This window comes from Barbatula barbatula, assembly GCF_947034865.1.
Source record: "Barbatula barbatula genome assembly, chromosome: 14".
Lineage (NCBI taxonomy): Eukaryota > Metazoa > Chordata > Actinopteri > Cypriniformes > Nemacheilidae > Barbatula > Barbatula barbatula.
In genome coordinates, this window is record NC_136777.1 from 19,483,679 (window position 1) to 19,500,352 (window position 16,674).

Here is a 16,674-nt window from a genome sequence, read left to right on the forward strand (position 1 = left end):
CAAAGTGACTTACAGATGAGGAAACATTGGAAGCAATTATAACAACATAGGCAAAAAAATACATAAGTGCATCAAACTAGTCCATTAAAGCCTAGCACAGTATAAAAAGCTAAGAATAGTGAGGTTAGTAAGGGTTTTTATTTTTTTTTTAATGAAGGAAAGGGAAGAGAATTAGGAAAAATCAATCAGCGACGTGTTGACGGAAGAGATGCGTTTTTAGGCGTTTTTTAAAGATGGCAACCGAGTCTGCTGATCTTGTAGCAGCTGGTAGATCGTTCCACCAATGTGGAACAGATCAAGAGAAGGTACGGGAGAGTGACTTTTCCGGGTATAAAAGGGGAGCTGGCGTGCTCATTCATTCACCTTTTGTGCTGAGGAGCCTGAGAGCATCTCACGATCGGTGCAGCGGACGGCTAGTGTTGTGGCATGAGGGACACAACGTCTCGTTCCCTCCATCAGGGAACAGAGGTCACATACGTAACCGAGACGTTCCCTTTCTGTCGGTCTCTCGACGTTGTGTCGAACCGACAGATGGGGTTCCTATTGAAAACGCCACAGCACTAAGCCGCGTCACAATCTCAAGCGAAGCGACGTTGACCGGCCTGGGCGAGCCACACGTGAGCGCTATCGCGAAATTTGTAACCTTCCAGTGGGCAGGCAGCGGCTCCCAGAGCTTTTGGCAAAGATGAGTAGCCCCTGCCCTCGGCCACCACAGACGGAGGCCTTGTTCTCTAAACGAGAAGCCGTCCGGTACTGTAGGGCTACTGGGTAAGCGCTGTTCCCTCAATGTGGACGTGCGCTACGGAGACCACTTCCCACCATAGGGGGGAATACAGTGGAGACACCAACATAGTCTCACCAAATAGGGGAGAACTCATGGGAGGTATGTGCGGAATGCCGTAAGGTGGATGTCCACCTGGGGGAGGTCATGGGTTGCCACGCGGGGAACCATCTCATGACGACATCTCAGACGGAACCACCCTAGTGGGGGGTTACTACGTGTGGGGCACTAGGTCCGGTTAGAGCTATATGTAATAACTCAGCTTGATACCCGGCCATAGGCGGCAGGGCTGCTCCACCAAGCCCGCCGCCCTGAGTGCTTATTGATGGATGGACGGACTGCCTATTCTTCACCCTTGGGGAAAGAAGGGAGGCAGCCCATAGCGCACTGATCCACCTAAGAAGGGGAATAGCGCTATGCGCAGGTGTACGCCCTACGACCGCTGGTCTCACCTGTTGGCAAGACTGGAGCTGCCGGCAATGCGCTTACTGGGCACCCCACGTACAGGTTGGGTCTTTCTCCCGGTGTGGGAGCGCCTGCAAGTTCACCACCTAGTTCCCAAAGGGGGAGGCGGAACTTTGGGCACGACAGCGGGTACCCACGCTCCAATGTGGAAGGGGAGATTACTCCCCAGCCTCTCCTGCAATAGGACAGCACGTTCCTGAGCGAGCAATTCCGCGGGTCTTCTCCTCGAGAAGAGCACCAGGAAGAGAAGGGGCGCCACTTAAAGGCATCCAGCCTTGTGGGCATGGCCCTTGCCTGAGTGATAGTCTCCACCACTGTGGGGGGTAGATCATCCAGGAACTCCTCGCCCCATCCAGGAGCCAGACCCAAAGGTCCGGCTCGAATGCCACAACGTGCCCATCCCCTGCGAGTAGGCCCTTCGCCAGGGGGAGTTGTCGTCAGGAGTATTAGCTCCGAGGACCAAGTGTAGTTGGGCCCGTAAGGCGCAACTAGCAGCACTTGATACTCCCTTCCCAGCCCTTGCACAGGACCTGCGCAATGAAGCTCACTGGGGGGGAAGCGTAATTCCGCTTGTCCCGCGGCCAGCTGCGCGATAGGGCCTCCGTGTCGAGGGGGGGGCCTCGACCAGGGAGTGCCCAGCGGTACTGGGTGGTGTTCAGGGAGGCAACAGGTCCACCTGTGCCCGCCCAAACCACACCCAAGCCGGCCCGCAGTGGTGGAGTCGTCACTTCCCACGAGGTGTCAACTGACGAGAGAGCGCTTGGCTGTCTGGTTCAGGACAACCGGTGGGCGTGTGACCTGCAGGGGTTTTGCCACCTGCTGTCTCCACCAGGGGTGGAGCCGTCAGTTCCCACGAGGCGTCAACTGACGAGAGAGCGCTTGGCTGTCTGGTTCAGGACACCCGGTGGGCATGTGACATGCAGGGGCTTTGCCACCTGCTGTCTCCACGCGAGGAGGCGTTTGGGCAAGTTGGGATGACTGCAGCGAGCGAAAGCCACCCTGAGGTATAGTACGCTACGCCGGTCGTGCTGTCCGGGCCAGTATGCTGGCTCTGCACGAGAGGCCGGAGCCTCATCAGTGCAAGCACGACAGCTAGCAACTTAAAGGCAGTGATCTGCCAACGCAGGCGGGGGCCCGTCCAGCGACCCGACACTGCGCGCCCGATGCACACCCCACCCGCAACCCGTAGGGAGGCGTCTGTCGTTACCACGACCGGCCTCAAGACCTGCTCGGGGTTAGGATGCGACGGCAGCAGGCGTAATGACGATACGCCTACTGCCAGTGCGCCACGCTCTCCAGGGAACTGATCTCTGTAGTCAGTGCTGTTGCGGTCCCATGTGCTTTGCCACCTGCTGTCTCCACGCGAGGAGGCGTTTGGGCAAGTTGGGATGACTGCAGCGAGCGAAAGCCACCCTGAGGTATAGTACGCTACGCCGGTCGTGCTGTCCGGGCCAGTATGCTGGCTCTGCACGAGAGGCCGGAGCCTCATCAGTGCAAGCACGACAGCTAGCAACTTAAAGGCAGTGATCTGCCAACGCAGGCGGGGGCCCGTCCAGCGACCCGACACTGCGCGCCCGATGCACACCGCACCCGCAACCCGTAGGGAGGCGTCTGTCGTTACCACGACCGGCCTCAAGACCTGCTCGGGGTTAGGATGCGACGGCAGCAGGCGTAATGACGATACGCCTACTGCCAGTGCGCCACGCTCTCCAGGGAACTGATCTCTGTAGTCAGTGCTGTTGCGGTCCCATGTGCGTCAACCCGAGGGGGACAGGCCACCCCCGAGGACACCATGCCCAGGAGCCTCTGAAACTGATTTCAGGGGACCGCTGGCTGCTGCCTGAAAGTTCAAGCAGCTCAGCACTGACTGTGCGTGCTCGTGAGCGAGGACTGCGCCAGGGAGAGCTGCTCTTTTTCCCGGCTGACCCGTTATTGACATGCCAACCCCTCGACGGTGCCGAGGGAAACTGGACATGAGAGTATGCGGTCAGTTGTCATGAACCACTCCTGGCATCAGACAGACACCAGGACGCGCTTCCTGAACAGCCCCCTGCAAGGTGCTGCTCAAGGTATGCAGCGACCCCTGGTTTTGGGGATGATGAAGTGCGGCTGTAGAAGCCACTGGACATCTCGGCAGAGGGGACGGTTCGATCGCCTTCGCCAGAGGGGTGGCAGCCCCGGCCTGGAGCACGGGAACATCCCTGCCTCTGCTGAGGTAAGAGGATGCCCGAATTCGGGCGGAGGTCTGGCGAACTGGATCGAATGCCGAGACGGACCACACTCCCAGCCACCGTGATGGTTTGAAATGCTAACCAAGCACCCAGGGACCTCACAGGGGGGGCTACGATCTGCTTCATCAACCCGCGGGGGCTGGTTCAATGACTAGCAGTGCTGGTCCCACCCGGGGGGAACAGCTCCGCTAAATCACCTGCCAGGCGATGGCGAAGCGAGAGTGCTGAGGGCTGCTTTATACTCAACATTGCGTGCCGCCACGACACAACGTCGAGTTGCCGAACACCATCTTTCAGAGGGTGAGAGCGGCTGCAAGTGGGACCCAGAGAGAGACCTCTCCTTGTGAGAAGGCGGGCACTAGGCTCCCAGGGGCCCAGAAGGTGTTGGGTCGCGGCAGGGACCGCCCCAGTCCGACCACCCAGCGACCAAGGCTGGGTCAGGCCTGATGGTTCAATCTCTCTAGGTGGTTCTTCTCTCGACGTCTTCCTCTGGGGGGCCACCTGCGGGGCACCAGAACCAGAGTCGACGCTGGAGAAGGCCGGGGCTGCTGGGGGGCAGACCACGTGCGAGACCTCGACAGCCAAAAGGTGTCATGAATGTTATTTATAAGCGCTTTATGCTTTGTTGTTTGGTCTTAGATCAAAAAGCCTCGGCACTTAGGTCTTAATAAATGGTCTGTTGCAGATTTTAAGAATTTTTGGTCTAATAAAATATATAAATAATTTGCATTCTTGTCTTTATTTGCTTATTTTTTCTGTGAAGGTCTGGCAACCCTGTCACTTTAGCGTAGTGGCTTTTGATGCTAGCCCACTTGGCATATATGCAAAGTGAGGACTTCTTTCACTATTATTTTTATTTAGAGCGACCAAGCAACAAACATGCAACATTGTGCAGTGCCTGGATGTGGAACAACACAGTCGCTTCCTTCAGATTCTTATATTGGGAATGCATGGTTGAAGTTTATTTTTAAGTACGTTCTTGCTCAAGTGGGTGAAACATCAAGCATTTGTTCGATTAATTAACAGTGGATTCCTTTGTGGACAAGGTGTTGGATTTGAGGAGAGACTTAAATTAAAAAGCTGTGTTGTGCAGTCACTAATGGATCCGATAGGAATGGCGAAGCAATCTTATGTGAGCAAACATATTTGTGCTATGAGTCACTATTGCTTTGTAAGAGATCGCTGGATATGTCCTGATAATGTGTAACCTAGCCTTACGTGTCTAACCAAATTCACAGAAGGCTCCAACTAAGTTTACTACGCAAACCGCTATTCAATCATAGCAGTGGGCGCTTACTTCCAAGTGTTCAATAAGGCATGCCCATAAAAGAGAGCGTATGTCGATACGGCCTCAGAACCTGGGCAGAGTAGTCCAGTACTTATTGTTCTTGGTTTTTACATTCGAAAACATCAAAATCAACAAGTAGAACTCAGACAATAGTATAAAATAATAAAAACGGCCAGTTCAGGACACCTTTAAGTGCGTGTAGATGGCTGTGGCCTGTTTCTCCTTACTAACTGTACAAGAGCCTAAACATCTTGCACGGTCTGGCTCTCTTGTCACCAATTTGCAGCAAAATGACCTTCTGCATATGTAAACACAAAGAGTGGCATAATTAACAGTACCAGCTGGGGGATGAAGCTCATGCTCTCTCTCTCTCTTGTCTGTCACACACACACATGACTCTGAAGAATGTTGGTCACTGAACAACATTGACCCCAATTGACTTCCATTGTATGAACACAAAGCCACAGATACATATCTCTAAATATATTCTTTGCATTCCACTGAAGAATCACAGCACATCTCTCTCAGTTGATGTATACACACAAATGTGTGAGATTCATATTAATATGACTCAATCACAAATTTATTCTTAAAGGGATAGTTCATCCAAAAATTTAAATTATTTCATCATTTATTCATGCACATAAAATTTCATATCCCAATACAAATACAAAGACAAATATTTGGAAGAATGGTTTTCAGCATTTTCAGTTCCGGGACATCATTGACTAGCAATATGAACCAGCAACATAGAAGAACAAGATTAATCGCTCTAGTCAACAAGCACTTTTGCGACCATTTAAACTGAGACAGTAGCCAGGTTTCCATTACCCTTCAAACTACGCAAATTGAAATAGCACATTGAAAATACGCCCAATGGAAAGATGTCAATTTCGCAAACAGTCCCAAGTATGGGTTTTTTCAGTCAATACGATAAAGGCTTATTTTGCAAATCTGCAATGGAAACACGTGGAGTATGAAAGTCACATGACCATTCATGGTATGTTTTGGCAGAACATTTGGAAAGATAAGATTTAAGGAATTCACATTAAGTAATATCTTATATGATGGCCCAAATGCAGGAAAACGAGTGAGTGCGGTATGGAGATTTATTAGGAATAGTGACTTTATATGAAAATATATATAAGGAAATAGACATTTCTCTCACTCTTTTTAACATAGTAGGTGGTACTATGCACTAAAGTTTGTTTGCAACCTACCATAAAACATACAAAGAATAAGTACAGCCAGAATGACTTATTGCGAGAAGAATAAAAAAACTTAATTCGCATTACCTAATTTAATGTAAACACAGTCATTTCGCGATTATTGTTTTAAATGACATTTAGAAAACATTACTTAAATTAAGCGCAAATCTGTAAAGGAAACCTGGCAACTGTGAGTGATTACAAATTCTGCTCTTTCTACTTTTGCTTAGAGATCTTTAGATTGTTTTACAGTGTAATGTTTTTCTACATGCTGTGATGAGTTTACTCTGTGCATCCCCATTCATCGGCATACTTAGCATATATAATGTTATCTCTGTTCCAGACATCGCAGTTAGATGTACATTTAGTCATTTAGCAGACGCTTTTATCCAAAGCGACTTACCAATGAGGTAAACAATGGAAGCAATTGGAACAACGCAAGTACAACAAAAAGCATAAGTGCAATAAAACTGGTCTCATATAGCATACCAAATTATACAGAGTTCTACCACAGTATACAGAGCTAAGTTTTTTTTTTGTAGAAAAGAGATGATTGGTCAGGTGCTGACAGAAGAGATGTGTTTTCAGCCGATTCAGTTAGCCGACTTATCATCATGAAGTTATCTTACGCGTGCGTCTTGTATATGTTCTTATACTGTAAAATATACATGCTGTTATGTCAAAAACACAAAAGGTTCACATTCCATAGCACAGTCTGTAGTGTTTTAAATGTATATCCGCATAAAAATAATTTGCCTTAATGTGACAGTAACCTAATAAATCTGTGTCACATATTAAAGAGAAAATGAAACTTTTGTAGCTTTATATAGAGTCATTGCATATTTATTTTATACAGTGAAGACTGTGCAGTGTTTTATTTTTACTGATCATTCAGTTTTCATCTTGAATGCTACTGTTAAATAGACCTACTTGAAACATTTAATTGTTGTTCAAAATGTAATTGTTAATATTTGTGTGATTATGATGATTAATCTATATAACCAAAGCATTTTTCAGTAATACAGAGTAAAAGTGTGAAAGAAAATTGTGCTATATAAAACCTGCAGTTACAGCAGTTTCATGCAGTCTTCTAAATATTTTTTTGAATAATTTATTTAGGGCTGTTATTGATCACCTATGGTACAGATGTGGAATCGATATTACCGGTATTAGATTCTGGTAGCTTACCGAAGCCACAATGTTGGTATCGAGCCAACTCTATTATGCATGCAATATAAATGGTGAAAACATTCCTGCATTGTATATCACTCTTTAATCTGGAGAACACAAAAGAAGATATTTTGAGGAATGTCTCAGTGGTTTTGTGTCTTTACAGTGGAAGTCAATGGGGTTCAATGTTGTTTTGTTACCAACATTCTTCAAATCATCTTCTTTGTGAAATTCACACAGGTTTGGAAGGACCCGACCTTCATTGTAGCCAACCTGAGCTTTAAATATATAATAGAAAACATTAAAATCGTAATCTTAAATATTTCTCTTGATGGTCAATATGTCATATTTATGATTATGCATATGTAAATGTTTGATTGTTAGATTCCAGTCCAACCTCATTGACAAACCTCAGAACATTTAACAGCCTCTCATTCAGATTGGCATTTGATGTGAGATGGCACATTGCTCTGCTAACCTGGCACGTCTCATTCCAAACAGTATGTCACATGAAACAACACGAGTGAGGATGTAATAGCCCAACAGATTGAGAAGTGTGCTCGCATAATAGGAATGTCAAGTGTTCCATTAATTTGATTCCAAAATTAACTTCAAAAAGGTCAGAACATAATCTAAAAGGATGCGATAATGAAAGAGAACCAGTTTTTGGCGTGACATGGTTCTCTTTGGCTAGGTAAAAATGCAGTGAATGCAGTAAAAAAACAGTTTAAAATCCTTTATTTTATTCGATATCTTATTAGCTGAAGGGTTTCATTATGGCATACCCCAAATCATGATAATACATATGCAGTTTATACCTGTGCTGTCAATTATTTAAAATTCATATTCTATGTTATGTTTCGTTGTGAAAAGAAATCCTCTTTGTTTGCCCTTCCAAAAGACAATCCAACAAAAAACAAATGGTTACATTTTATTTTCAACACTGTTCCAGAGAAGTACAATCCAAATGTTCAGGTTTGTGCAGAGCATTTCACCAACGATTGCTTCACGAATCTGGGAGAGATCAAGACTTGCTATGCCTGGAAGCTTTTGTTAAAAAGTCGGGCAATTCCAACAGTTAAAACCCTGCAAGGACTGTCTGGCGTTTCAGATTCGCAGCCTGTAAGTATATTTTCATTGTAAAAGATTTTGTTACGGACTAACGCGAGTTGAGTTTCTTTGTGTGATCTGCAAATGCGGACACCCCTGCAACGTGAAAAAAAAGACTACATACAGCAAGTCCTAATAATCATTATTATTATTATGTTCCAACTAGAGGCAACAAATTATAATGGGGTTTATTGTCTTTGTTGAGTCGCGACGAGACATGGTGTTACACTGATCAAGAAGGGCCGAAGCACTTGCGATATTTATTATGTTTACCATTCCCTGCTGTAATGCGAGCTTGTTTCTATATGTTAGTATGTTTTTAAATTTTGTTATAATTCATTATGATTTCATTATCTTTCTAACGTCGTATATAAAATGTAAAACCGTTAGCTATAGTTTTAAACTATTTAACATAGGTTTTTAATAAAACCGTACCAATACTTTACATCCTGCTCGAGTCGTGCTGGCAAAGTTGTATCGGCTTGATCTTCATTTTCTGGATCGATTCGGGCTCGAATTGATAAGGAAGTTTCGATGCCATTTTATCACGTGTCAGCAGTTTTGGAACCTGATGTTCCGAATATGGTAAGAGGCGTTACATTTCCATGCAGTATTCGACCAATCACTACGCACTAGTGAACTGGCCAATCATAGCACACCTGGCTTTTCAGTGCGTTTCTGAGAGGCGGAGCAAAGAGGGGATACGAACATGCACGCTATGTGGAAAATACAGCTTTTTAAACCTTAAATCGTGTATACACTTTGTATTACATCTAAAGCAAACAATAATATAAATTTTAGCCACGTCAAATGACCCCTTAACAGTCAGGACATATTTGATTTAACTGAATACGCACAGTACATGATTTGGGATATAGGTTGGGATTGTATCCGCCACTAACCCTGTATCCGTCGTTCTGTGCATTGTCTCCCTCCCACAATACAATAACAAAATTTTGTCTGGTTACAAGCATTCTTCCAAATATCTTTATCTGTGTTCATCAGAACAAAGATATTTATACAGATTTAGAACAACTTGAAGGTGAGTAAATGACAGAATTAAAATTTTTGCGTGAAGATGAAGTATGTCTTTAAAGGAATAGTTCACCTTTATCATCATTTACTCATCATCATGTCGTCTCAATCTTGTTTGACTTCGTTTCTTCTGCAAAAGAAAATATTTAGAAAAATGTTGCTAACAGAAAACGTTTGGTCCCCATTGACTTGCGTTGGTAAAATTGAAGACAAACATACCAACGTTTTTCTAAATATCTTCTTTTGTGTTTTGCACAAGAAAGAAAATCACACAGATATAAATTGACAACAGAGTGAATCCAACCGTTGGATTTGTAAATTTTAAACCAAAATAATGTCAAAATGACAAATATAATGACAAAATTTCAATATTAGATTATTTCTGGAGCTCAGAGAACCTGATATACAACAAACAACCCATAACACATCTGCACGCTTCCCTCCACTCGCCTGCATTTACACACATTTGTTAGTTGTCTCAAAACAGGTGGCGCGAACAGGCGGGCACCAGCGGGAAACTGGCTGTCCAGACCAGCTCTCTTTACACTCTCTGATCGCCCACTCTCGCTCTCTCGCTCTCACGCTCTCTCACGCTCTCTCACGCTCTCTCACGCTCTCTCACGCTCTCTCACGCTCTCTCACGCTCTCTCACGCTCTCTCACGCTCTCTCACGCTCTCTCACGCTCTCTCATCTGGCAGGAGCTCCAGACACGTGCTCTCACGAAGACCAGCACCACCCATATGACAGGAGGGTGTTAAATTAAGGGTAAAGACACAGCGAGACCGAGCTCACACCTCTCTCGCTGTGTTGAACATTTACATTTACATTTAGTCATTTAGCAGACGCTTTTATCCAAAGCGACTTACAGATGAGGAAACATTGGAAGCAATTATAACAACATAGGCAACAAAATACATAAGTGCATCAAACTAGTCCATTAAAGCCTAGCACAGTATAAAAAGCTAAGAATAGTGAGGTTAGTAAGTGTTTTTTTTTTGTTTGTTTTTTTAAAGAAGGAAAGGGAAGAGAATTAGGAAAAATCAAACAGCGACGTGTTGACGGAAGAGATGCGTTTTTAGGCGTTTTTTAAAGATGGCAACCGAGTCTGCTGATCTTGTAGCAGCTGGTAGATCGTTCCACCAATGTGGAACAGATCCAGAGAAGGTACGGGAGAGTGACTTTTTTCCTTTTTGGGATGGTACCACTAGTCGTTGTTCCTTTGCAGACCGCAGTGATCTGGCAGGAACATAGATCTGCATTAGCGAGTGGAGATACGATGGTGCAGATCCGGTGTTGGTCTTGTAGGCCAGGAGCAAAGCTTTGAACTCTATGCGGGCGGCAACAGGGAGCCAGTGTAACCTGATGAAGAGCGGAGTTACATGCGCTCTCTTCTGTTCATTGAAGACCACTCTTGCCGCCGCATTCTGGATCATCTGGAGAGGTTTGATTGTGCAAGCAGGAAGTCCAGCCAGAAGCGCATTGCAATAATCCAGTTGCGTAGAGTGCTCCGATAGGAAAGGTCTAATTTTCCTAATGTTGTAGAGGATGAATCTACAGGACCGGGTGGTGCTGGCAACATAACTTGTGAGGTTAAGCCGATCATCGATTACCACTACCAGGTTTCTGGCTGTGCTGGACGGTGTAATCGTTGATGAGCCTAGTTGAATGGTAAGGTTGTGGTGAATCTTTGGGTTGGCCGGGATCACAAGCAGTTCCGTTTTTGCAAGGTTTAGCTGCAGGTGATGATCCTTCATCCAAAGCGAGATGTCACTCAGGCGTGCCGCGATGCGAGCAGCGACCGTCGGATCGTCCGGTTGAAATGACAAGTAGAGTTGTGTGTCGTCGGCATAGCAGTGATAGGAGAAGCCATGCTTCTGAATGACCGAGCCGAGGGATGTCATGTAAATGGAGAAGAGTAGCAGTCCAAGCACTGAGCCCTGTGGCACCCCCGTGTTGAGCTGTTGGGACCCGGAGACCTCATCTCTCCAGGATACTCTGAATGACCTACCCGAGAGGTAGGACTCAAACCATTGCAACGCCATTCCAGAGACACCCATAGCACTGAGGGAAGCCAGGAGGATGTGATGATTGACAGTGTCAAAGGCAGCAGACAGATCCAGTAGGATGAGCACAGATGACATGGATGCTGCTTTTGCCAGTCTCAGGGCTTCGATGACTGAGAGCAGTGCAGTCTCTGTGGAATGACCGGTCTTGAACCCAGACTGATTGCTGTCCAGGAGGTTGTTTTGCATGAGAAAGGAGGAGAGCTGATTGAACACAACTCGCTCCAGGGCTTTGGCGATGAAGGGAAGAAGGGAGACAGGCCTGTAGTTTTCTAGAAGTGCAGGGTCCAGGGTGGGTTTCTTTAGAAGCGGTGTGATGCGGGCCTCTTTGAACGCTGTGGGAAATGAGGTCAGAGCAGGCACAACCGTTGGAGAGATGGCCTGGAGGAGATGGGTGGGGATGGGATCCAGTGGGCAGGTGGTAGGGTGGTTGGAGCCAATGACCTTTGAGACATCAGCTTCAGACAGAGTTGAAAAGGCAGGGAGCACACACGTGTCAGGGATGTGGGCGGGTTCGACAGATGGTGGCGTAGAGAACTGGCTGCTGATGGCAGTAGTTTTCTTTACGAAGAACGATGCAAAATCAGCAGCTGTTAACTCCGATGAAGGTGCAGGAGCAGGCGGACAGAGGAGAGCAGAGAAGGTTTTGAAGAGCGTTTGAGAGTCCGGAGAGTTGCAGATCCTCGAGTGGTAGTAATCTGTTTTTGCAGAGGTGACATCTACAGAGAAAGAAGAGAGAAGAGATTGGTAGAGAGAGAGGTCAGCAGGGTCTTTTGACTTGCGCCATTTTCTCTCAGCTGACCGGAGGCTGGCGCGATGCTCACACAGGACATCCGATAACCAGGGAGCCGACGGGGATGGACGGGCTGGTCCAGATGCAAGGGGGCATAGGTTGTCCAAGCAGGATGAAAGCGTGGAACACAGGGTGTCTGTGGCATTGTCTGTATCTAAAAGAGAGAGCTCATCAGAGGGGGGGAGTGCAGAGAAGACAGCAGAGGAAAAACAGGAGGGAGGGAGAGACCGCAGGTTGCGCCGGAAGGTGACCATCGGTAAGACATCTGCGATATCGGGAGCAGTGAGGTCGAGGTCAAGGGTGACGAAGAAGTGATCAGACGTGTGCAGCGGGGTGACCTGAGAGTGATGAGTGGAGCAGTACCTTGTGAAGATCAGATCTAGATGGTTTCCAGACTTGTGGGTTGCTGATGTGGAAACCTGCTCGAGGAGAAATGATGCGGTCAGGTTGACGAAGTCAGCCGCCTGTGGCTTTCCAATGTGGATGTTGAAGTCACCTAGTACCACCAGGGGAGTACCATCCTCAGGGAAGGATGAAAGAAGCACATCCAGCTCCTCCAAGAAATGTCCAAGCTGACCTGTGGGACGATATATAACTACAAAATGACTTTTAACAGGGTGGGTGATAGTAACAGCATGAAACTCGAAGGAGGTGTTGTCACACATGGGTGTTAGCTGATTGAATTTCCAGTCTATGGGGATGAGTAGACCGGTGCCTCCACCCCTTCCTGTGATGCGAGGGCTGTGGGAGAAAGTGTGGTTATGGGAGAGGGCAGCGGGAGTGGCAGAGTCCTCTGGTTTGATCCACGTTTCTGTAAGTGCTACAATGGAAAGACCAGAATGTTTAACAAAAGCTGTAATGAAATCAGCTTTGTTCACAGCAGATTGGCAGTTCCACAATCCTATTGGCAGTTCCACAATCCTATTGAACAAGGTGTTGTTTGTTGTATTACTTAAGATAATTGTGTTGTTCTTAACTATTTTAGCAAATATCAAACCCTAGACGCTTAGGTGCATCATGAGGCACAGCTCTCATTTGAAGGGACAACCAGTATGATTATGCAAACATATGCATTTTTATTCATTAATATGTTATCTATATGTAGCTATTTATAGCCATCTTTACGCTGCGTTGTGATTACATTGATGCTTCTCTTAAAACTACTTGTAAGTCGCTTTGGATAAAAGCGTCTGCCAAATGAATAAATGTAAATGTAAAATGTCTTAAACCAACTTTCAACGTCAATACAATTATTCTGCAACCTTGCAACCCACAGGTATTTCCTTTAACTAATGGAGTTTAAAACGGCACATAATCTCTCACCTCGAGTTCTTGAAAATCATCATCGTCGTCATCAACGTCATAGGAAAGGGTTTGGATCTTGGCCTCTTCCATAGACAGATCCAGAAGCCGGCCGTCAGCGAACACAATTCCATCTTTAGCCGAGCCAGAACAACCAGCTGTCATTTCTTCAATGAAAGTTGTCTCGCAGCAGTCCCCTCCCTCACCCCATGCTCTCAACACACTCTCGGGGTAAAGAATGAGGTTGGGCCTGCAATATGGGTCTATGGCTTGGGGAAGAGCACTGGGGTTTAGCAACTGTGGGAGCCCTTTCCCATCCTGTGTCCAGTTTTTGTCCTTGGACACCTGATACTGTGGAGCGGAATAAGCTGACACAAGAGATTCCTTAGTCTCCACCAATAGGTTATGGGTATTGATCAATCCGTTACGTTTGCAGCATTCAGGACCCAGGTCCCCACTCCCTGCTAATGGTGTCTTCCGCTGATCTCTCTCATCTGCCACTCCGGGTTCTAGTCCTGTTCTTAACACTCTCTCCATGCTGGTCTATAGGCGCTGGTGCGGGGGAAGGCTCTCCTCACGAATGACTTTGTGGAGGCATGAGGTATAAAGTATCACTCCCCTTCTCTCCTGCAAGATTCAACATCAACATGGTTAAAAAGTGGAAGATGATGAAAGATGTGATGTGATTCTTCAGTCAATGTAATTCGGTTATCAACATTCTTCACAATATCGTCTTTTGTGTTCTGCTGAGGAAATTAAGTCATACAGGTTTGAAATGAGATGAGGGGGAGTAAATGATGAAAGAATTAACATTTTTGGGTGAACTGGCCCTTTAAGTATAATCAGTAAATGCTATGGTTTGGGGTGAAATGCACGTTTTGTATGCAAATTGTGGAGAAGAAAAAAAAACTTTACTGGAACCACTGCTTGGGCGAGGGACAGGTTGAAGATGTCCGTGAACACCCCAGCGAGCTGCTCTGAACATGCCCGGAGTACGCGACCATCGATGACATCTGGACCAGCAGCCTTGCGCGTGTGATCCAACTTAGTGCATTGTGAACATCAGTGGCGTTAAGTGTGATGATTGGGTGGTCAGCAGAGGGTGTTAGCTTGGTAGCTGTTTCCTTGTTGCGCCCCTGTATATGATACATTTAATATTCTAGCCTTCAAGTTTGTAGATATGTTAGAGGACTTTTAATCATATGTATAATATGCTATAAAACTCATCGGCATACAAAAAAGTGTTTATATGACAAATGTTTTTTAACACATCCTTTGAATGGATGGACAGATGAGGTATCATTCTTGTTCATAAGCTAAGCAATGCTGAATAAGGCATGTGGCAAAGTTTAAACAAGAGTAGGAAATGTTTTTCGCAAGATTTATACTGATAAATCCCTTAACAACCGGGTTAATCTCTTATTATGGTTTTACTTCAAAGCATGTTTTTATTTAACCCATGGTTGGTTACAGGATCCAATCCATCAAAAAACTGGTTACAATACGAAACAGTATTTTATTTTAATTCAGTCATTAATTGATTATAAATGAGCAACACTTGTTTTGTAAACTTGGAATATTGATTTGTCCCTTTTTATCCTTTTGAATACAATACAACCAGGGGCGATTCTAGGATTTTTATTTTAGGGTGTCTCAGCCCTCAATAACTGCTAAAGGATCCTTGAGTTGTTGTTGTTTTCAATCAAATGCAAGAGATGTTTGGGAAATAGAAACCAGATGTTTCTATTATATAAGAATGCGTATTTCAAGCTCCAAAAATTGTGGTCTAGGGTTATGAAAAGTCGATCGTTATTCTGTTTATTTCTGAAAACACAAACTCAACACACAGTCTGCATTCAGGAGCTGTCAACGACATCTGACTTCGAAACGTGATTAGATTAGTGGTAAATATCTCGCATGCATAACCATGCATAATGAAGGCTGTGATTTTATGAATAATCGTGTCATTGTTTTCAGATCAGATAGTAATAATAATAATAATATGTAAAATCGTGTTCGTGTCTTCAGATCAGATGGAATAATTGATCGATAAGCTGCTATAAATACATTTATCCATCAATGGATGCTTTATGAACGGTATGCTTGAAATGCACCAGTGGAAGAATGAAATGTCAAAAAGATGAACAGGAAGGTTTTGCAGGCTGTGATGTACTGATGTCATCTTGGTGCAATCATTCATTTGCTGTAGGCTACAAGTTCGTGATCTGACTGGTAACTTACCTTCCAAGGTGAGCTGGTAGAGCAGTCTCTGATTTTGTGGTGAAAACCGAATTATCTCATTGACTCGGGATTTGTTTACGTCCTCTATTTTCTCAAATGTAAATCTGGTGAAAGAGCAACTAACAAAAGTCCAAAGTGTCCCGTTTTTGTCCTCCTTTTGGCCAATCGCTTTCCAAAAGATCATATGAATCATCACCGAAAGCCTTTCATGCGTACACGATGTCGATTATACTGCATTTTAAAACGCGACTGCGGTAATGCTAGTGAATAAACTATAGCCTGTTCAGAACCGTTGATGTGTAAGCACTACATCCTGCACTCGTCTTCGCCCAGCTGACGCTGACTGCTGTATTTATACTTGTGCATCGCGTTCCCCTGGGTCCTAAACATCACACCATTACACAGCACACCTCCTCGATATATGCCACAAAATTAATACATGTTGTTGTGTTGAGATTGAAATACAAGTATGTTGTTTTGAGACACCGGGACAAATGATGAAATCCCCTTTAAACAAAATATGCACAAATTATTAAATAGGTTTACACAAAATACCAAACGGCTCTTTTGCGAAATATCAGGAGATAGTGATTTTTTAAATGTAAAAAAATTGCATACAAAAATGTCTTATGTAATAGCGACCCTTTGTCACATGATAACCACTGCTGCATTCCATGTACCTCGGAAATCGGATGTCGGAGATGGGAACAATGCACACATGCAAATAAACTTCAACAGATTTTCGGTCAGGAGACATGAAGTTGCAAAGACTGCACATGGAGCTCAGACAGAGAGAACATATCCACACACAAATGCTTCACTGCTATATATGATCAGTGGCGCAAAAAGTGGGTATGCGCTATATGCGGCGCATGGGGGCGCCGCACCATGGGGGGCGCCAACGCGATGGTTTAAAAATGTGAAATATATAAATTTTATTAAAATGTATATAACTTTTATTAAGTTAGTGTATATATAAAAAGTTA

At 45.1% G+C, this 16,674-nt stretch overlaps 1 protein-coding gene across 4 annotated transcripts in view; it reads right to left on the reverse strand.

Annotated features, from left to right (window-relative positions):
- Positions 1-16,015, reverse strand: part of syndig1 (synapse differentiation inducing 1) — a 42,810-nt gene extending 26,795 nt beyond the window's left edge. For 2 of the 4 annotated variants that reach the window (XM_079473768.1, XM_079473770.1), the window contains exons 1-3: positions 15,689-16,015; positions 14,363-14,583; positions 13,469-14,074 (exon numbers count right to left, since the gene is read on the reverse strand). In XM_079473768.1, the coding sequence (XP_079329894.1) occupies positions 13,469-13,984 (516 nt within the window). In that variant the 5' untranslated portion in view covers positions 13,985-14,074; positions 14,363-14,583; positions 15,689-16,015. The remainder of the gene's footprint in view (positions 1-13,468; positions 14,075-14,362; positions 14,584-15,688) is intronic. The other 2 variants (XM_079473767.1, XM_079473769.1) reach the window with 1 other exon arrangement.
- Between the last annotated feature and the right edge of the window lie 659 nt (positions 16,016-16,674).